General features: G+C 42.9%; 1 protein-coding gene across 3 annotated transcripts in view; it reads left to right on the forward strand.

Moving 5' to 3' along the window:
* The window catches only part of KIAA1549L (KIAA1549 like), a 128,175-nt gene that overhangs the window by 52,641 nt on the left and 53,835 nt on the right, over nucleotides 1-21,699 (forward strand). For 2 of the 3 annotated variants that reach the window (XM_017849748.1, XM_017849750.1), the window contains exons 12-14: nucleotides 6,970-7,097; nucleotides 12,118-12,299; nucleotides 15,216-15,433. In XM_017849748.1, the coding sequence (XP_017705237.1) occupies nucleotides 6,970-7,097; nucleotides 12,118-12,299; nucleotides 15,216-15,433 (528 nt within the window). The remainder of the gene's footprint in view (nucleotides 1-6,969; nucleotides 7,098-12,117; nucleotides 12,300-15,215; nucleotides 15,434-21,699) is intronic. The other variant, XM_017849749.1, reaches the window with a different exon arrangement.

The following is a 21,699-nucleotide window of genomic DNA, read 5'->3' on the forward strand; positions in this document are numbered from 1 at the left end:
TAACTGGTATACCGAGCATGAGGTGCCGGTGCCTATACTGGAGACTCCAGGGCTGTAGCAAAGACAGGAGGAAGAACTTAATTCTGAACAGGGAAAACCTCATGGAGAAGGTTATCCTTTAGCTGAGCCTTGAAAAGTGAGTGGGATCTGAATAGTTGGGAAGATATAAGGGCATCTAGTCTAAAAAGAGTGGGGAGAGAAGAGGCACATGTATGTTCTCTAAACGGTGAGTGTCCCCAGAGTTCAGAGTTCATGGTGGCTGGGTGTAATGAAGAATGAAACCAGAAGATAGATTAAAATTTTGGAAAGTCTTGACTGCCTGGCTAAGGCGTCTGACCTTTATTATCTAGGCAATGGGGAGCCACTGAAAGGTCTTTCGGAAGACAATGATGTTAACCCATATGTTAGAAGGATACTTTGATGGCAATGTGGATGAGGGATGGGAGAGGTTAGTTTAGAGGCCAAGAGACTCACTGTAAGGACTTTGCAATAGCCTTATAGAGATAATGAACCCTATGGCAGGCCCTGTTGGCTGGCTAAACCGACATGCGTTGCCAACTCCCTTCTTCCTTGTTGCCTGAGACCACTGTAGAGACTGAAAAAGCTACATCATCCGTGTCTCCTTCCTTTGTCCCCTCCCTTTACCTAACATGTGTATTGATCATTTGCTGTTTATCAGGCACTGGGGATATTGCTGTGAACAAGACAAAGTTACTGTTCTTGGGCAGCTTACAATCTGGTGAGGAGAGATAGATAATAAACAAATAGAGAAACAGGTAAAATCTATCTATTTCTGGATCAGGTGGTGATGAGTACAAAGAAGAAAACCAAAGCATAGTTATGGGATAGAGAAATGGAGAAGGAGACATAGTGCTATTTTAGCTAGGAAACTAAGGAAGACTTCTTTGATAAAGTGACATTTGAGAAAGACCTGATTGAAATGAGGTATGAACCACAAGGTTATCTGCAGGAGGAATGTACCAAGCAGATGAAACAGTATGTGCATCGCCCAGAGGAGGGAACATCTTGACATGCTTAAGGAAAAGCAGGATCAAGGGGGCTGGCATGAACTAGGGAGGAAGTGGTGGCAGATGAGGCCGGCAAGTTGCTGGTGGTTGATTATGTCAGGCTTTACAGACCAAAGTCAGGACTTGGGATTTTATTGTGAATAAAGATCAGATGTCATTGGGGGGTTTTGAGAAAAGCAATGACATGATGTGACTTGCAGTTTTAAAGGCTCACTTTGGGCTGGGTACATGGCTCACACATGTAATCCTAGCACTTTGAGAGGCCAAGGCGGGAGGGTCACTTGAAGCCAGGAGTTCGAGACCAACCTGGGCAACCAAGCAAGACCTCATCTCTACAAAATAAAATTATATAAAAATATTAGCCAGGTGCAGTGGTATGTACCTGTAGTTCCAGCTACTGGGAAGGCTGAGGTGAGAGGATGGCTTGAGTGCAGGAATTCAAGGCTGCAGGGAGCTGTGATTGTGCCATTGCACTCATTCCAGCCTGGATGACAGAGCGAGGCCTTGTCTCAAAATAAAATTAAATTAAATACAACAGGCTCAGTTTGGCTGCTGTGTGGCAAACAGACTGTAGGGATGCAGAGTAGACTCAGGGAGACCCTTTACAAGGCTACCACCATGACCTAGGTAAGAGATGATGGTGTCATCGGATGGTGTGAGAGGTGGTTGGAATTTAGAGATATTTTGAAGGAAGAGCTGAAAAGATTTGCTGATAGATTCTTGTGGAGTGCCAGAAGTGGAGAGGAGTGAATTTGCCATATATTGTGCTGGGGGATACTGGAGGAGAAGTAGTTTGTAGGGGATGGTCAAGAGTTTGAGTGTGGACATGTTACATTTGAGATGCTCATTAGATATATGAGTGGAGATGTTGAGAACTCAGTTAACCTTGAGTCTGGAGTTTAGAGGAGAGGTCCAGGGTAGAAATATAAATGTAGGAGTTGTCAGTGTGTAATTACTCTGTGAGACGGGGAGGGATCACCTAGGAGAGTACAGATAGAGAAAAGAAAAGATCCAGGAACTGAACCCTGGAACATTGTCATGATTAGAGGTCCAGCAGATGAGGAAGAATCAACAAAGAAAAAGGAATAGTGTCAGGAAGAAGGGCATGAGAAGAATCAGAAGAACAAAGAGAGTAAGATCCAAAAAGCCAAGAGAAGGAAGTAATTTGAGAAGGAAGGAGGGATCATCTGTATCAATTACCCACATTTTGTACTGGAATCAAGCAACAAGACTGCATATTTTCTTCCAAGAACTCTTGGTACCTCAGAAAGAGGTACAGAGGAACAGAGGGTTAGATTTCAGCCTGTGTAGGAAAGAAGGTTGGGGCATGTGGATTAGTTATCTATTGCTCCATAACAAACCACTCCAAAGCTTAATAACTTAAAACAACCATTTTTTTAGCTCATTATTTTGGTGGGTCAGCACATTGGGCTGAACTCAGCTAGATGGTTCTTCTGGTCTGAGCTAGGCTTGGCTGACCTTAGCTGCACCTGCTTATGTATCTCCAGTCAGGTGACAGATCAGCTGGGCTGACTTGTTGATACTAATCTTATCAGGAATACCCCAGGAAGCAAGGGCCTTTGTCCATGTGGTTTCTCGTCCTCTAGCAGGCTAGTCCTGGCTTTCTCACAATGTGGTTGCAGGGCAGCAAGGAAAAAAAGCAAAACAACAGCAACAACAAAAACACCCAAAGCATAAGCATTTCTCAAATCTTTGCTTGTGTCGTGGTTGCTACTGTCCTGTTGGATAAAGCAAGTCTCATGGTTGAGCCCAGACTCAGCATGAGAGAAGAGTACCCAAAGCTTATTGACAGAGAGGTATGAACAAGTTAGGACCATTACTGTAATAATGCACCCAACATGAGAGAGCATAAGCAGAGCAGAGCTGAAATGTACAGAGAGGCAATAGATGATTTACCTGAATTGACTTGCAAGTAGTATTACCTACAGCTATTATTCTCATCATGATCTTTGCCAAATACAACAAAGGCTTATTAATAACTTATTTATCACCTATTTAGAGGACACTGAAAAGAAATAAATAGTGTTACTAAAATTAGGATATGAACATAGTACTTTCAGGAAGAATAAAAATTATTTTTCACCCATTCTAGTTGAATAATTTAAATTACATAAAGTTTTCTTTAATTTTTTCTTTAGAATAAGCACTTCTTGGATTAGCCAGGAATCTACTCTTGCTAATCACATTCAATTACCCCCAAATTTTTAATAAGAAATATTAACTGAGGAAACAAATACAGGTAAAGAAGATAACATCTATATTCCTGAAGGATTTCTATATTTGCTTCATAATTTTTTCTTTTTCAAGACAGGGGCTCATTCTGTTGCCCAGGCTGGAGTGCAGTGGGCAGATCTTAGCTCACTGCAACCTCTGCCTCCTGGGTTCAAGCAATTCCCCTGCCTCAGCCTCCTGAGTAGCTGGGATTACAGGCATGTGCCACCATGCCTGGCTAATTTTTGTGTTTTTTTGGTAGAGATGGAGTTTCACCATGTTGGCCAGGCTGGTCTCAGACTCCTGACCTCAAGTGATCTACCCACCTTGGCCTCCCAAAGCGCTGGGATTACAGGAGTGAGCCACCATGCCCAGCCACTTTGATAATTTTAGCATAAAAATATAATTTTACTAAGGGCTGGTTAGATCATTGCCAAAGCTGTAAGAGAAACCTTCTCTCTGTTGAAGTCCAGCTGACCACGGGAGCCTCTGATCATTTGAAAGATTTTCAAAACATCAAATTCAAGAGAAAACTCATTATGAATCTTATGTTTCTTGCTTCCCCATCTTGCCACATCATTTTTCTCATTCCTGCTAGATAAAGACAGCCTTCCCTCTCAGAATGGGTCTGTTAGATGATCCAAGAAGTTTCCCAAGTGAAAACCAGAAGAAACCAGTGGTTTGATGGTTATTAAGATACCTCAATTTTTATTAATTATTTTAGCACTGAACTCTGAGGGTTCAGTCACTTCCAGACAGCCAGATGGGTGTTCTGGGTCCTTTTCCTCCAGTGTAGGGTCTTGGTGACACTATTTTATTGGTGCATGACTGAGATTGTTGGGCCAGGATGGAGAATAAACCACTTACAACTCTTTGCAAAGGGCATTTCAGTGTAGTGATTGGCCATGATTCATGCCATGTTCAGCAGCTGATTCATCCTCAACCCGAGAATGTTCTTCCAGGCTCCATGTCCTCAGAATGGGTACTGTTGCATTCAGTAGCCTCAAACTGCAGCCTCGCAGGTGACACTTTCTTGCTTTCAAAAACACTTTTGTTACTGTCATGTGAGTAGACACGCATGCACAAATCTCACTCTATTTTTGAACAGAAGTTTTGACTTGATGACTCTGTGTAAACATGTCTATAAACAGAAGCAAAGAATAAAGCAGAGTTGGGTTTTGCTACAGAAATTTGCTCATTAACACCTTTCCATGGAGTGAGAGGAGCAGCCAGAAAATTGTTTCAGGATCAAATGAGGGAAAGGGTATGAAAATGCTACAAAAACCATTCAGGCGAGGCTCGGTGGCTCACGCCTGTAATCCCAGCACTTTGGGAGGCTGAGGCAGATGCATCACTTGGGATCAGGAGTTTGAGACCAGCCTGGGCAACATGTTGAAACCCCTGCTGTACTAAAAAAAAAAAAAAAAAAAAAAAAAAATACCCTGGCATGGCGGCGGGTACTTGTAATCCCAGCTACTCTGATGGCTGAGGCAGGAGAATTGCTCGAACTCAGGAGACGGAGGTTGCAGTGAGCCGAGATTACATCACTGCACCCCAGCCTGGGTGACAGATCAAGACTCTAAAAAATAAATAAATAAATACATAAATAAATCAGTATTTTGTGAATGTGAAGTAGGTTATAAAAAGCCTTTCCCTTTCCTATTTTTTTTTTTTTCTGGATGTAAATTAAAGCCTTTTGTCCCAATTGACCCAATGCCGCCAGTGGGGAGAGTAGGTGCCATTCACCAGGAGAGTCCAGAAACAGTCTAGAGGTGTGTGTCTTTTGTGTATGGGTGTTTGCACACCCAGCACTCAGCAATCAAATAGCTGTTGGGTAAATAACATATATTCAACAAGTTAGTACCTATCCTTGTTTTCACAGACTACATTCTTTTATTACTTATTTTATATGATGTTAAAAGGTTAGGTGAGAAAGATTGTGATCGAATAAATTTGGAAATGTTGGGTTAAACGAAACCAGATGAATCTCTCTGTGACAGAACTGATCAGTCTTTGATATGCTAAGGTGCATTAGGAATCTCCAAAGAAGGAATATAGTGAGAATTTCCTACATTTAGGGAACTTTGGCGAGGAATGTCCCACTTGGCTTTAGTGTGCCACGGAATGCTCTTGGCATATACTGCCTTATCCCGTAGATATCTCGACTTTGATTGTTCATGGCTTTTAGGGTGCTAAAGTGTACAGACTGAGAACTCGAAATTCCCAGGGGAGGCAGAGGGGAGAAGGGAGGAGGAGGGAGAAGGGAGAAGGAGGCAGAGCAGCATCCGGAAGGATACACAGCTTCCAGTTGAGAAGCTGCTCGCCTACAGATGAAGTGCATTTATTCCAGACAATTCTCCATTGTCAGGGATAGGTGTCCTTATTTTCTAAATTTGGACAATTGACAATAGAAGAACAAGAGGCCGCTGGATACTTGCCTCCCACTTGTCTTCCACAGACGGGAGGCGGTCAGTCTTTATGCTCAGCCGGACCCACGGGCTGGCATGGTCTGAGGCCAGAGGCAGCATGAGTCTCAGTGGGGGCTCTCCGGATCCCATTCCCCCCGAGAGTTCCAGAAGATGAGAGTCCCCCAGAGTCCCGCCATGAGGAGGGAAAGAAGGCTCTGTGACTCGCCCTGTGTGAAGGACTGCCTTATCTGGGGTCGTATGGGAGAGCAAAGGGAAGGTGTTCTGGGGTGTGGGAGGAGGGGGAGCCCTGGCTTCCAGGGCTGATTTGCCACTTCTCAACTCTGTCCTGGACAACACACTTCACCTCCATGAGCTTCATGTTCCTCACTTGCTAAGCAAGGGTGGCAGTCACCAAATCAGTGGCTCATAATGATCCATTAGCAGTTTTAAGAGCACTCAGCAAAGTCCTTGGTACACAGTAGGTGACCCTGGTGGGGAGCTCTTGGAGGGCATGGGGTGCTATCTTAGAGTCTCCACATACCTGTATGTCTGGCACAGAGTGGATGAATGAAACGTATTTCCTGAATGAACAAATAGCTCAAAATCAAAACGTAAGTGGGTAGTAGTTGCCACAGTTAGAGAGAGTATGTTTGTGTGTGTGTGTGTGTGTGTGTGTGTGTGTGTGTGTGTGTGTGTGTGTGTGAGACTGACAGAGTGAAGCCCCTAGTGATGGGGTATTATGCAAAGAATAAGGCATAGTTGAGTTTTTGCTATGGAAATTTGCTTATTGATGCCTTTCCTTGGAATGAGAAGAGCAGCCTGAAAACTGAAAATTGGAAACGGAATGTTTTGTAGTCAAAGTCTATGTAGTAAAGACAATAGCCAAAGAGAACCATGTGTGATACATGTCCCTGGAAATGCCCATGTGATTTAAACCCTCTGCAACACTATCCAGAGTGCTGGGTATTAAAAAGAGGGCATGCTGCATGGATGCCACCCTTGCCACCATTCCCATAGTCATGGTGGGGTGGTGGTTAATGAAACAGAGACGGACACCCAGGGCAGCGCTCACTGAAATCTACAGGCTGAGCACTGCAAAACGGACTTCTGAGCAGCCAGCTTCTTAACCCACACTATAGTATGGGTGGTTTTGTTTTTTTCTTTTTCTATATCATTTCTTCTTTGTCCATTAAACTGGAATGAAAGGCTACAGACATTGAACTGTGCAAATAAAATAACCTTGAGAGGCGGCTGCTCTAGTTGAAACTTACCGTCTCCCCTGTTGCTATGGTTACCTCCAGCAGGTCGCCCAGTGACAATGGCTCTGTCATCAGCAACGAATCAGGGAAGCCCAGCTCAGGGAGACGCTCACCCCAGAATGTAATGGCACAGCAGAAAGTGACAAAGGAGGAGGCAAGGAAGAGAAATGGTGAGAAGCCTTCCCGCCAAGAACCACCCCCAGCCACTCCCACGCATGCCTGCACACACATGCATGCACATGTGTGCGCACACTCACACAGCCACTGGGCTCTGACCCTCAGTCGTTCTTTCTATTCTGCCCCACAAGGGCCAGGAGTCTGTATGTACCCCTTGGATTTTCACCTTACCCCTTCTCTGAATTGTCCTGTCTCACTTCCTCTGCCCCTGTTCTTGTGAAATTGTGCAGTTCCTTAGGAAAAACTTTTTGCAGAATGAATTGATGTTTGCTTAGAGGTTTTTCTAATTCTCTAGTTAGAAATCCTCTTAAAAAATGTACAATTTCTAATTACGTGAATTGACGCAATTTCTTGCACCAGGTCCACTAAGGCAGCAGATCTCTGAAATAACTGCTTATCTTGGAGCTTCCTCTCATTTTCCTGCCCTAACTCTCCTGATAAGTTTCATGGGTTCAGTCTGTGCCACTGAGTCCAGATATTGCAACTCCACTTCTCCCAGGAAAAAACTAACCCCAAACAATAAAGAAACAGATCTGTCATCAAAAAAAAAGAAGAAAGAAGAAAAAAAAAGCTTTACACTTCTGTCTTAATTCTCCAGGGAAGCTAGACTACTTAGTTTCTCACACAGATCTCTCCTTTCCTGTAAGGATTGGCGTTGGGGTTTATTTATCAGTCATCTGAGCACCATCACTGTGGAGTGGCGTTGTCGATAGATGGCCTCTGTCAACATCATTGTGTGGCTCCCTCTCCTGTTCCCACCTTGGTTCTGACTCTCATCTCCATGTGGCCCTTCTGTGTGTGATGCTGGGTTACTGGGGCCAGAATTCAAGTACCCAGCATTACTGATTTCAGATCAGGGAAAAGTCCTTTTGGATTTTAATGGGTTGTAGGTGGAGCCTTACAGAAATGCCAGGTGAAAAGCTAAACCCTCTGGCACCCTGCTTATCTGTACTTCCCTTTCAAAGGAATTTGTGTAGTTCAGGGACTCTCTCTTAAAGCTAGTGTTGGAATTTTTTTTGTTTTCAAATGTCACTTTTATTTCTTTTTTTTCCCCCCGACTGAAAAGGTAAGAGCAGAGAAAAAAAAAAAAAGAAATAATGATACAGTGGATTTGTATTCTGTAGGGGAATTGTGCTCCCTGTTCACATTTTCAGCTATTATATAAAGCACTTGTTTAAACTGTCATACCTATTTGGTTGTTGAAATTTTTTCTTTCCCTGAATTCTGCATGCGTGTAACACAGAGGCTGTGCTTTCTACATCAGAATTGGGGTGTGACCTGTGGAACTTTCCTGAAATATCTGCCCCACCTGGGACCTAGACATCCTGCCATCAGCTCTATCAAGTGAGCACGCAGAGTCAGAGGTGCTCTAGATCTTGGAAAGGGGACTTGAATTCAGCAACTTTCTTCTCTTTCTTCCTAGGATGAGGTGCTAAGAGAGATGGGTAGAGAGAGTGAGGGGACAGCAGAGACAATGGACAGTGAAGCCATATGGGGAAGGTTGTTTTAACTAAATACTGTGACGGCCATCGCTACCTGTCCAAGATGGTGCTGCCTGCCCTCCAGCTCCGCCTACTCCCTCCCCTCCCCTCTTTCCTTCCTTTCCTTCCTTCCTTTCTTTATATACTTCCTGGAAATTTACAAGGTCAAATCAGACTACTCACTCTTCCAGATGCCCCTCTCACCCACCTCACTCCTCAGAGGACCCCAAATAACTCAATGTGTGTCTTTCTCTGACCTTTTTACTATGCATATGGCAACACACATGTATCTTTGTTTTTTGTTGTATTGCTTTGTTTTGTTTTATTAAATGGAATCAATGTGCGTATTGTTCTATGCCCTTTTTCTTGCTTTAAACTGTGCCATACAAGGCTCCTTCCTTTATGAATACACATTTGCAAAGTGATGTCTTTTCCCCTTCCCTGCAAATAATCCATAGAAGATGAGAGAGTGGGGCTGGTTCCTGACCCCAACACTCCCCACTTAGCTAGTGAAATTCTGGCCTGCTCTAGGTGTCCCTGCTGACCTTGCCCATTTCTGCTTGTCTACCCTCTCTCCCTGCCTCTTTATTCTATTTAGGTCACTTTGATTATTTAAATATAAGGCTCAGAAATAAAACAGGTGGGTGCATGAATAAAACGCAATTACTATGCCAGGTTGAGGTTTTTGCTTGTTTGCTCTATTAAAAGCCATCCTTCCCAGGGTTAGAGTGCTTGCTTGGTTGCATTTTATTTTTGCCAAAAGTAAATCCAGTGAATTTGGGGGTCTGGTTGCTTCTGTTTCACTGTAGGTTTCTATTCCGTAAGGTTTTAGGTTTGAAATTTTCCAATAGAAACAATAGAATCAACTTGTCTCATGTAAAACTCAACAGACGTCAGAATTTTAGGATAGACCCTTATAAAACCTACACTTGTTCTTTTATCAGAGGGTTCCATTTTATCATAATCCTAGGTTAGAGTTTACCAATAAAATCAATAGTGTATTTTATTGCATTGGAAGATGAACCAAAGGAAGGAAAGAAGAAAATAACATTGAATGGAATTGTGGAATTATGGAGAAAACAAAAAAGTATATTTTCATCACCTTGCCAGCTTGCAGAAAGTATTGGGTCATTCTGGCTCAGGGTCTCATGAGGTCATAGTCAAGATATTGGCCTGAGCTGTCATCTAAAGTCTTAACTGGCAAAAACCAATAGATGTGAGCATGGACGTGGTGAAAAGGGAAGGCTTATACACTGCTGGTGAGAATGTAAATCAGTACAACCCCTGTGGAAAACAGTACAGAGATTCCTTAAAGAACTAAAAGTAGATCTACTATTTGATCCAGCAATCAATCCCACTCCTGGGTATCTACCCAAATGAAAAGAAGTATTATATGAAAAAAGACACTTGCACATGTGTGTTTATAGCAGCACAAGTCACAATCACAAGGATAGGGAACCAACCAAGTGCCCATCGACCAATGAGTGGATAAAGAAAATGTAGTATAAATACCCCATGGAATACACTACTCAACCATAAGAAGGAATGAAATAATGTCTTTTGCAGCAATTTGGATGGATAATTCTAAGTGAAGTAACTCAGGAATGGAAAACCAAATACTATATATTCTCACTCATAAGTGGGTGCTAAGCTATGAGGACACAAAGACACAGTGAGTGATAGAATGGACTTTGGGGACAGAGGAGAGGGTGAGAGGGGGGTGAGGGATAAAAGACTACATATTGGGTGCAGTGTACACTACTTAGGTGACGGGTACACTAAAATCTCAGAATTTGCCACTTATTCATCTCTGTAACCAAAAATGACTTGTACCACAAAAGCTATTGAAGTTTAAAAAAGAGAAAAATGAAAATAAAAGTACAGTCTTGACAGGGGCTTGCAGGATGGTCACTCATGGCTCTTGACAGGGGACTTCAGATCCTTGCTGCATGGACTTTTCCATAGGACTGCTTCAGGGTCCTCAGAATGTGGCAGCTGGCTTTCTTTAGAGTAAGTGATCCGAGAGAGAGAGCAAGGTGGAAGCCATGATTGACTGACTGATTGATTGATTGATTTTTACGACTAAGCCTTGGAAGTAACACATTGTCATTTCTGCAGTTTCCTGTTGGTTACACAGGTCAGTCCTATTCATCCTGGGTGTGAGTATCAGGAGGTGAGAATTCTTAGGATCCATCTAATTGGCTGGCTCTTGTAGATGGCTTGTAATAGCAAGTGTCCAGGTGGCAGATAATGGTGGCCAGGCCAGAGCTGCCCAGCAAAACTACACTCTAAAAATATAGATGCATCTGGTAACACATTCAAATAGAGATTTTCCTCTGTCATTGGCTGCTTGGTGGCCTGCTATTTGCAAATCAGCCCACAGAACTTAAAAAGAAATCCAATTATAACCCATTGTTACACTCTGAAGTGTTTTAGCCACTTTGTAAAAATAACAATTTACTTGGCTTAATTTGACAAATCTTCTGTGATTATGATAAGTGACAGAATGATACAAACTATGTGTTTTTCAATGATTTAAATAACATCCCAGTCCCTTGAGCAGACAGGAGGAAAGATGAATACACTGCTATTACATTCATATTTTATGTAACACCTCTTTTGCTCCTAAATTGTGTACTGGTTTAGTTGTTTGAATAGGCTTAATGTATCTCTTGCCTAGCCATGCTCAATAAGCTGTCATTCTTATAGTTACTTAATGGGAATATGCTTTAAGAACAGGTAAATCAGCAAGAAACCAGGGGCTCTGGAACTTCTGTCAGCTTAGTTATGGAAGCTCAAGGCAGACTGGTGTCTTTTAGCAATTGCAGCAGAATTATCTGTCAGAAGGGAGGATTAATTTAACGGAGTGTAGGTAGAAATGCTTCTACTTAATTAGGGGAGTTGTCTGTAGCTTTAAATTAGTTTCTCCAGTGGAATTTTCATAGCTTTCTTTTATTTTAGACAAATAGAAGAAACCAAAACCCAAATCACTGGGGAAGCAACCTTCAGAAGGGGGAAAAAAACAATGTGTCAGCCACTATAACTGTGGCTTGTTGACCAAGGAAGACGTGTTACTTTAACATCTTGTAAAGATTGGTAGCATTGGTGGCTGAACCGGAACTGAATGCTGTTAGTCTGAGGACTGTCAAATTTTAAGGGTAGTTACAAGGTTTAGCCAAACTCACTTTTCTCACTTCTAACTGAAACATAGAGAAAGATGTTACTTTTTAATTTTTTTTCAACTGTGTTATGTCATAGTTTTGAAAGAATGGTCCTTACTGTTTAAATTCAAATCTCTACAGTTCTTTCCTACCCATTGATAGGGCAACGGAGGGATAAATCATACAGATCTTAAATTTAAGGGAAAACTGCTAGCAGTAGCGAGCCCTTGTTGGCACAGAAGCAGATGCTGTCATTTCTGAGGTTGTTTTGAGTAAAGTAATGTCCTTAGGCTGTGAATCTCACATAAATTCTCCTGGGATCACACAGCCCCCCTACATCAGAAAATCGATGTGTTTATGTTGTGCTTCAGTGCCAGCGAGTGATGAAGAGGAGGGAGCAGTTCTATTTGACAACTCCAGCAAGGTGGCCGCTGAACCCTTTGACACATCTTCTGGGTCTGTGCAGCTCATTGCCATAAAACCCACAGCCCTCCCCGTGGTGCCCCCCACCTCGGACAGGAGCCAGGAGTCATCAGCAGTCCTCAATGGCGAGGTGAGTGCCTGGGGACCCAGGGCAGGAGATGGTCTGGCCAGACTTGGGAAATTTGGACAAAAGAACACCACCTGTGAATACTGGGTACAGATTGCACCTAGGGCCATATAGCTCATCTTCACCTCTGCATGTACCAGGCCTCTGCAGAATGAATCAGGACACAAGTCACCCAAAATGAGTTTGTTGGGTGATGTTTTTAGAGCACTTCTATGTTCATTAAAATCCCAGGGGGAACTTTTAAAAAAAAGTGATTATGAAAAGAAGCATCAGGCGTTCCACTCCCTGACCCCCTCACACACACAGCCTTTTGCCTTTCTTGGTAACACTCCTAAACTGTGCATTGTGGGATGTTGCTTGTAGTGGAGATAGAAGGGGCTTGAATTGAGAGGGAACCAGGGAAGATAATGTCATATGGATGGGGATGTGGGCCACTCTATGGACTTCGAAATGACATTTATTCCTTTGAGCAAACTTGAAACAACTCATTGGCTGCTTCCAGAAAGCTATCAATGGATATCATGATGTTAATCAACTTTCCTAAGAGTCTGAAAAAAAAAATTGTAACATTCACCATAGAGTGATGATTTCATCAAAGAAAATTAGATAGATAGATAGATAGATAGATAGATAGATAGATAGATGCCAGAAGTTAGGTAAAAATTATCTGCGTTTCCTTCATCTTCGGCAGTAGAGTGGCCAGTGGACTGAAAATGTTTATGAACTTTAAGAAGATGTGTTTGGACCCTACAAGTGAACATTCACATTACATGTGTGCCCAAGCGTGTGCACACACATGCTCTTAATTTTTCTCTGTTCTTAAGCTGTCAGGTTGGTTGTTCATTTCATTTGTTTATACTCAGCTATTGTTACCTGAAACAAGTGGGAGATTTCCAAAGTTTTAAAGTCTTTTTCCCACCACACGTCAAGGAACATGTTATGGCCCTATAAAACCAGGTATTGTAAATATGCAGCATCTGGGCCCCTTATAAAAGCAGTTTACAGACCCGACTCAGAAAGCAACTCTTGTTTTCTGATCAGAAAGACTCAGATGGCCTAAAGATGTGATGAGTAAACCTTCACTGATTTAAAAAAAATAACTGGTTGTGGACATACAGAGCACTTCTCTTTCAACCTCTTCATTTTTTAGACCAAGAAGCTGAAGCTTGAGGGGTCAAGTGGGTTACTCAAAGTCACATGGCAGGTTATGGTGACAGCCATGAGGTTGAGGTCCCCTGACTTCCTGTCCAGTGCTCCTTTCCTCTCTTTGACTTACCACAGGCTATCAGAGAATAATAGCATTGTGCTTAAAAGAGTATGGATTCTCAAGCCATGCCTCAGGGGTTTGAACCTCAGATCTTTTACTTACTGTGTGACCTCGAGCATGTTAGTTCATTTCTCTGTGCCTCAGTATCTCCATTTATAAAATAGGGCTGCCGTGAAGATCAAATTGTTTAATATATGTAAAGTACGTAGAGTAGTGCCTAGCACACAATAAGCATTTTTATGATGATAATTATTATTACTATTGTTGTTATCACCACCCATTAGACAACCAATGAAGAAAGATCATGTACTTTATGCCCCTCGGCTCTACAGTTTGAGAATCTGAGTATCTTCTCAAAACCAGTCACAGCCACTGAATTTTCTCTTGGGCACAATTCTGCCACCAGACATGCAAACCCCATAATTAGAGGCCTCTGAGGTTGACACTAATGCATTGATAACTGCCGTTGATTTGGACCCTCTGCTCAGTTATGGACACATGTGACGGCCACCAGGCCTGGATCTTTTCATCCCAGCTTAATGATATGAATGTCATAGAGACAGATTCCAAATCTGGGATGGATTCAACTTATCACCCCCTTTTCCTCCCAAACCCATCACCTTGTCAAAGAAGGAGAGCAAATCAGCATCTTCCTTGTCCAGAAATTGATGCTGTATTTTGGTAGTTAGAGGAATGGACCTTGCTGGCATTTGGATTGGAAGAGAGCCCTGAACCGTTCTCTATAATTTGCTGCCTTGTGGAGCCTGACACAGATTGTCTTGTAATTTTCTTCCTCCTTCTATTATGGGTGGCTGGTTTAAATGAGGAAAGCACAACCCAGAAGCCATACGTTTTTCTTGTGTAAATTACATGACATTCTTTTAAAGATTATTTTTAAGAAAACAGGAAGTTTGGAAATGTTGATGTGACATTCTCATCATTTGTTATTTATTTAGCACAGTCACTTGCTTATATCTCCAACAGGTTGCAAGGTACATTAGCCATGTTCCCTTCTGAAAGACCAGACTGCCTTTGCCCTATAGGGCAGGACCTGGTTGGTGTTAGTAGCCACAGAAGGCTTCAAAATTACCTCTCTCTCAAGAAAGGCATGGATTTAAAAAACACGCTGTCGGATACAGGTTGACAGTGTGGAAAGGCCTAGGGAGAGGCCCCTTCCACCCTGTCTGTCCCAACTCAGCCTCTTCAGGAACTTGCCGTCTTATCCAGCTGGACACCAGCTGAAGGGCAGCGAAGGCCACTGGGTTCCCCAGAACTGGAGCTAGACTCAGGGCACTGAGAACTAGCAGAAGCACCCACACAGAGGGACCAAAAGGGTGTAGGCATAATTAAGGCCAAGCCACATTGCTGAGAGCATGGAGTCAGGCCTAGGCCTGAGCAGAGACAGGACAGACCAGGGAGAAGGAAGCCTTGGAGGAAGGTCTCAGGTGATTCAGTGAATGCCAGGCTCCACATTATCTGTAGTCTACTATTGTGGGCTTGCTCAGAATGGGACGCAGGTGGGTCTGGCTAGCTCGGAGGCCCAGATGTGATGCCTGTGATGGGTTTCTAGAAGTGATAACCTCCTGGTGAAAGTCTCCCACCTGCTGGCCTCACTGGGTCAGGTGTGGGCCTGAGACTGTCTCTCTCCCCAGGTGAACAAAGCCCTGAAGCAGAAGTCAGACATCGAGCACTATCGGAACAAGCTGCGCCTCAAAGCCAAGAGGAAGGGATATTACGACTTCCCTGCAGTGGAGACGAGCAAGGGTCTGACCGAAAGAAAAAAGATGTATGAAAAAGCCCCAAAGGAAATGGAGCATGTTTTGGATCCAGATTCAGAACTCTGTGCTCCATTCACCGAGTCTAAAAACAGGTGCAGTCTCTAAGGGATTCTGTAAAGGGTGTTGTATCATTGGTGGGATAAGGGCAGGCCTTGGGCAGTGTATCCTGGTCCCTTATCTGGTACTGTAGGATTGTGATCTTTGCAGTCCACTGATCTGTACCACAGTGGTCTGTGCAAGCAGGTGCTCTATAATGAGTCTGAAGGAGAATAACATTAAAGCCATTAAAAAAAAATACTTGGGCAAACAACCATAATTGTCCTTTAGCTTAGTGATATTTTCAAACCAGTTGCTTTTTCAGAGCTGAATGAAGATTATAATTATCACCTACCTAATGGTGCAACTTCCAGATCAAGGGACATTGTATTGTTCAATTGTTTTAGAGGCTCTTGCATAAGAAAAGCAAACTTCATGCCTCACCTTTTCATTCAACCTCAGTAAATACTTACTGCACAGGTGCTCAGAGCTCCATGCTGGTTTATCTCATTCATTCACAGACTTGTTCATTTATTCAACGTATATTGTCACCTGCTATGTGTTAGGTACCATTCAAGATGCTCAATGCTGTCATGCTCATGTGGGCTTATTCATTCATTCAGTTTGAATTCCGTCAACATTTAATTGTGGATAAGACAGTGCTATTGCTGCTCTTATGGAACTTAGGGTCTAACGGGAGAGAAAGAATCACCCCAAAAGTTTATTAATGATAAGTGTGGTGGGTGTTTGAAGTGTGAGGTGCTGTAATGATCTAAAAGGGAGTCCTGTCCCAGCGAGGAAGGGCTAAGCCAGATGGCTTAAATTGGCATCTGCCTTAGTTCTTTCTGTGCCGCTCTAACAGAATACCTGAGACTGGGTAATTTATAATGAACAGAAACATATTTTCTCACAGTTCTAGAGGCTGGGAAGTCCAAGATCAAGGTGCCAGCATCTGGCAAGGGCCTCCTTGCTGCATCATCCCATGGCAGAAGGCAGAGGGCAAAAAGAGAGCAAGAGCAGGCTAAATTCATCCTTTTATAACAGCACCAATTCCACCCATGAGGAGGAGCCCTCCTGGCCCTGTCACCTCCCAAATGTCCCACCTCCTGACACCACCATGGCAGGAACCACATTTCAACATGAGGTTTGGAGGGGAAAAACATTCAGACCATGGCTGCAGCCTTCCAAGCTTTGTTGCTGACTAACCAGAGTGATTTCACATGCTGGGTCAGAGGCAGAGGTTAGTGAACCCAAACATGTCCACCTTTCTTCCTTTCCTACCTACCTGAAGTGCTTTCATAATTTGAGGCCGCCTCTTTCCAATACATAGTCTCCTTGGTGACTCCCCTCTGGCTTTGAGCATGCCACCGCCCCGACATGCCACAGAGCCATGATAGACACATTGTCCACAGATTGGGAGCCATAGGGCAGTTTCTGGCCTGAGTAGGTACTTATTAAAAGCAAAAATGACTCTGTGACAGGCTTGGATCAAAGCCACAGAGTCAAGCTGGGAGGTGGGGCTAAATTTTATGAATTGGATCAACATAATTTATTTTCAATAAAGAAAAGAGGGAATTCTCAACCAGTGCTTAATTTACCATGCTTCTAATTAGGCTTGGTTGGTATGACAAGCTATTGATATAAAATCACACCATGACAGGGTTCACAATGCCTGTGTCACTGTGTTAATACTTGTAGAAGAAAAGAAAAAAGATGGGGGTTTTATAGGGAGGCTGACTGGTTCTTTAGCTTTTATTTTGTGCTTCAGGGGGTTTTACTTCAGTGGTCTTTGGGATGGGAGCTGTTTTTTCTGGATTTCCTGCTGACACTCAGGGAAAATGAATCAAAGCCACAAAATCAAGGTGAGAGGTGGGGCTGAATTTTATGAATTGCATTAACATAATCATTTTCATGTACAAATTAAAGAAACTTAGCTAGGAAGTTACTTGAGAAACAAAAATTTCAGTTAAGGCTTTTTATGAAAAGGGAATGAACAAAGAATGAACCAGACTTGTTTCTGTAAAGAGGCATCTCCTCTGCCTAGCACATCTCCTCTCCCTAGGCCAGATTCTTGGGACCTTTCGATGACCTGCTAATGCCATGCATTATGTAGCTAATTCTCAGCAAATGTTCATTGAAGAAATGGTTTCATGATCATAAAACACCAGAAATAATTTTTAAAATATTTTTGACCAGTTAAGGTGAAAATATGGATAGCCATAAACTGGGCGAGCTAGGAATAGGAATGGAGATAGGATCAGCCAGAGATGAGAATGGGAAGGGACAGACAGAAAAAAAGAGAGGAACAACCTCGGTAAGCTCAGAGGTATTATTCTTGACACACTCTGCTACTGACTCCAGAGACTGCTGACTGTTTATCTGCTATCACAGGTTAGAGTTACCTATTAATTACTGTTCACAGTACAACCCTCCAGAGGTTCTGCTTTCAGTGACCAAGCCACAGCAGGACAAGTGAAGGAATCATGCTCTAGTCCAGAGGTAGCATCAGTGTATTAGGCCAGTCTGTCTCTCTTTTTTTTTTTTTTTTTTTTTTTTGGTAGAGATGGGGTTTTGCCGTGTTGCTCAGGCTGGTCTCGAACTCCTGGGCTCAAGCAGTTCTCCTGCCTTGGTCTCCCAGAGTGCTGGGATTACAGGCGTGAGCCACTGTGCCCAGCCAACCATTCTTGCATTGCTATAAAAAAATACCTGAGACTGGGTAGTTTATTTTTTTCTTTTATTTTAGGTTTGAAGTTACATGGGCAGGTTTGTTATATAGGTAAACTTCTGTCACAGGGTTGGTTGATGATTTCATCACTCAGGTATTAAGCTTATTACCTAATAGTCATTTTTTCTGCCCTCTCCCTCCTTCCACCCTCCACCCTTAAGTATACCTCAGTGTCTGTTCTTCCATTTGTGTTCATGAATTCTCATCATTTAGCACCCACTTATAAGTAAGAACATATGGTATTTGATTTTCTGTTCCTGTATTAGTTTGCTGAGGATAATAGCTTCTAACTCCATCCATGTTCCTGCAAAAGACATGATCTTGTTCTTTATTATGGCTGCGTAGTATTCCATGGTGTATATATGTCACTTTTTTTTTCATCCAATCTGTCATTCATGGGCATTTAGGTCGATTCCATATCTTTGCAGCTGTGAACAGTACAGCAATGAACATTCTCATGTATGTGTCTTTATGGTAGAATGATTTATATTCCTCTGAATATGTAATAGTAATGAAATTGCTGGCTCAATGGTAGTTCTGTTCTTAGCTCTTTGAGGAATTGCCATACTGCTTTCCACGATGGTTGAACTAATTTACACTCCCACGTGTGTAAGAGTTCCCTTTTTTCTGTAACCTCACCAGCATCTACTATTTTTTGGCTTTTTAATCATAGCCATTCTGACTGGTATGAGATGGTATCTCATTTTGGTTTTGACTTGCATTTCTCCAGTGATCGGTGATATTGAGCTTTTTTCATATGCTTGTTGGCCACATGTATATCTTCTTTTGAAAAGGAGACTGGGTAATTTATAAAGAAAAGAGGTTTAATTGGCTTACAGTTCTGCAGGCTGTGGAAGCAAGGCACCAGCATCTTCTTAGAGAGGCCTCAGGGAGCTTTTCCTCATGGTGGAAGGAAAGCAGAAGCAAAAGAGAGCTGGGGCAGGGAGATGCCACACACTCTTAAACAACCAGATCTCATGAGAACTCACTCACTGTCAGAGGGACAGCACCAACCCATGAGGGATCCGCCCCCGTGATCCAGTCACTTCCCAGCAGGCCCCACCTTCAACACTGGGGATTACATTTCAACATGAGATATGGGTGGAGACAAATATCCAAACTAGATCAATCAGTAACCAGAATTTTACCTTAAGACCTAAATTAAATCAAATAAAAGACAAAGTTTAGGTTGCAAGTGTTGACTCGTCACTAAATCTTTTTAAAATCATTTTCAGAGCCTTAAAAAAAATCAGAACACCTCATTTTTACATTTTAAGCTCTTACCTCGAGACACAAAGTACATAATGTAATTAAGGTGGTTGCTGTTGGTGGCCCCGGTCCATGCCCTCAGCTCTCCCTGTGCCTGTCCAGGCCAGCAGCTTCCTACTCACTATAGGCATCTGTGACTCCAACTTAAAGGCTTTTTCGTGGCAGTCACCAACCAGAAGTGTCATGTGGTTAAGACACTGTGGAGCATCCTCAGTCCATAACAGATGGAAACTGATAGATAAATACCCCTGGCAAGGGAACTGGAAGCGTAAGTTACACTGTTGCAATAACTACATTTTTTAGTTTCTATATTTGATGATTTGGACATCTGCGGCCTTGCTGACCCCAGAGAAACTGTCCTCCCCAGGCTACTGGATTCCTAGTGCTAATAAAGGACTCACCTGCAAACACGCCTTTCATGTGCAAAGCAGCCAATGCAGAGCCCAAACACCAAATGCCTTCTGTATATGGTCTCACAGGGCTCTGTACTCTGAGTCCCTGTCTGCTTGCCCTAATTACCCCAGGGCCAGGTACCAGACAACTCAGGACAGCCCTTGTGCCCCAGAAATCTGCCAAAAGTATTCAATCAAGATTAGTCACACTCCCCTGTGGTATGGCCTGTTCCCTCTTCTTGGGATCTGTGAGTGTAACAAGCTATATATATATATTTTTTTTTTGGCAGGGGCGGGGGCAGTGGGGAAGTTGGAGTCTCCCTCTGTCACCAGACTGGAGTGCTGTGGCACTATCTTGGCTCACTGCAACCTCCAACTCCCTGGTTCAAGTGATTCTGCTGCATCAGCTTCCCGAGTAGCTGGGAGGAGTACAGGCACATGCCACCATGCCCAGCTAATTTTTGTATTTTTAGTAGAGATGGGGTTTCACCATGTTGGCCAGGATGGTCTCAATCTCCTGACCTCTTGATCAGCCTGGCTCACCCTCCCAAATTGCTAGGATTACAGGTGTGAGCCACTGTGCCTGGCCTCAAGCTATATTTTTAATGGCATTCATGTCCTGATCTATTGGCCATGCCATGCCTAAATAATAATAAAACCTACCTTCTAAAACAACTGTCTCCCACACCTTTCCAGTGAGTTTGAGCCTCCTTTGCCCAAAACACAAATTTACTCCATATCATACCCTTTATTGATGTTCCTTCCTTCCCTCTGTCATCTCCTTACTCCCCAGCTAGTGCTTCTTGGAGCCACCTCCCAAATAAATGACTTACACTCCAATCATTCTAGAACCCGTTTCTAGGGAACCCAACGTAAAGTAATAATATATAAAGATGGAGTTGCTCTGATGGAAGCTGAGCCACCTCCTCCTGCTCCTCAGTCCTTCCCAGGCCATCTCTATGGAGCCCTGGGGTTCCATAGAAAGAGAACCTAATTTGAGAACTACTTTCTTAAACTATATTGGGATTAACAAGCAAGTAAAACTCATCATTACCTACCCAGCAGTATTTTCAGAGTTAAAGAACTTCTCAAGTTTGCATGCTTCCAAATGTATTGCCTTTAAGAAGTATACAGCAAAATATCAACAAGAAATGAATATACCTAATGGAATGCTATCTTATTAAAATAGATAATTTCTCTACCTGAGAGTCTAATTTATTTTTAAGTAGATGCTTGCACACCAGGCCTTCATTGGTGGTCTGGAAATTGAAATCCATGTTAAGAGCAGTCTTTAAGCTGTATATTTTAAGGGGATGTTGCCTCCGAGAGAAAAGTAGACTGGTATACACTTCAGTGTGACCTACATTTACAGTTCTTGACAGGGCTTACACACTCTCACTATTGTATTTCTCACACTTGCAAAACAACCTACTTAAGTGTCAATTGCTTATCTTAGTATTTACTCCACCAGCCTTATAGTAAATCTTTTCTAAATGGGCTAATTGATAGTCTCAAGACAGCTGTAAAGTCTGCCTTTTCCCAAAAATGATGTGTAATTAGGTCAAGGATGATAATTCTTCTGGAGTCTGCAGAAGGTGTGAATCACTTGGAGCAGATTGTTTCAACCGTTCACTGAGGTTGGGCTTCCCTAAAGGAAGCCTCTAACTGCAGACAACTGTAGGGCACAGTTTATACTATTCGCTTATGAGCGCCGTTACTAGAATTAGTCAGAATTCTTTGGGCTACAAATGATGGAAATCCAGCACAACTGGTTAAATAAAAGGGGAATGTATTATTGAGCATTATGGAAAGGTCAAGGCTTTGGCATGGCTGGATCCAGGGGTCAGATGATGTCTCCTGTGTTAGATCTTGCTGTCTTTTCACTCTCTGCTGCCCCCATTTTCAGGCAGGCTCTTACCTCATGGTGACAAACTGG

Source organism: Rhinopithecus bieti, unplaced genomic scaffold, assembly GCF_001698545.2.
Source record: "Rhinopithecus bieti isolate Rb0 unplaced genomic scaffold, ASM169854v2 scaffold_32083, whole genome shotgun sequence".
In the NCBI taxonomy this organism is placed as follows: Eukaryota; Metazoa; Chordata; class Mammalia; order Primates; family Cercopithecidae; genus Rhinopithecus; species Rhinopithecus bieti.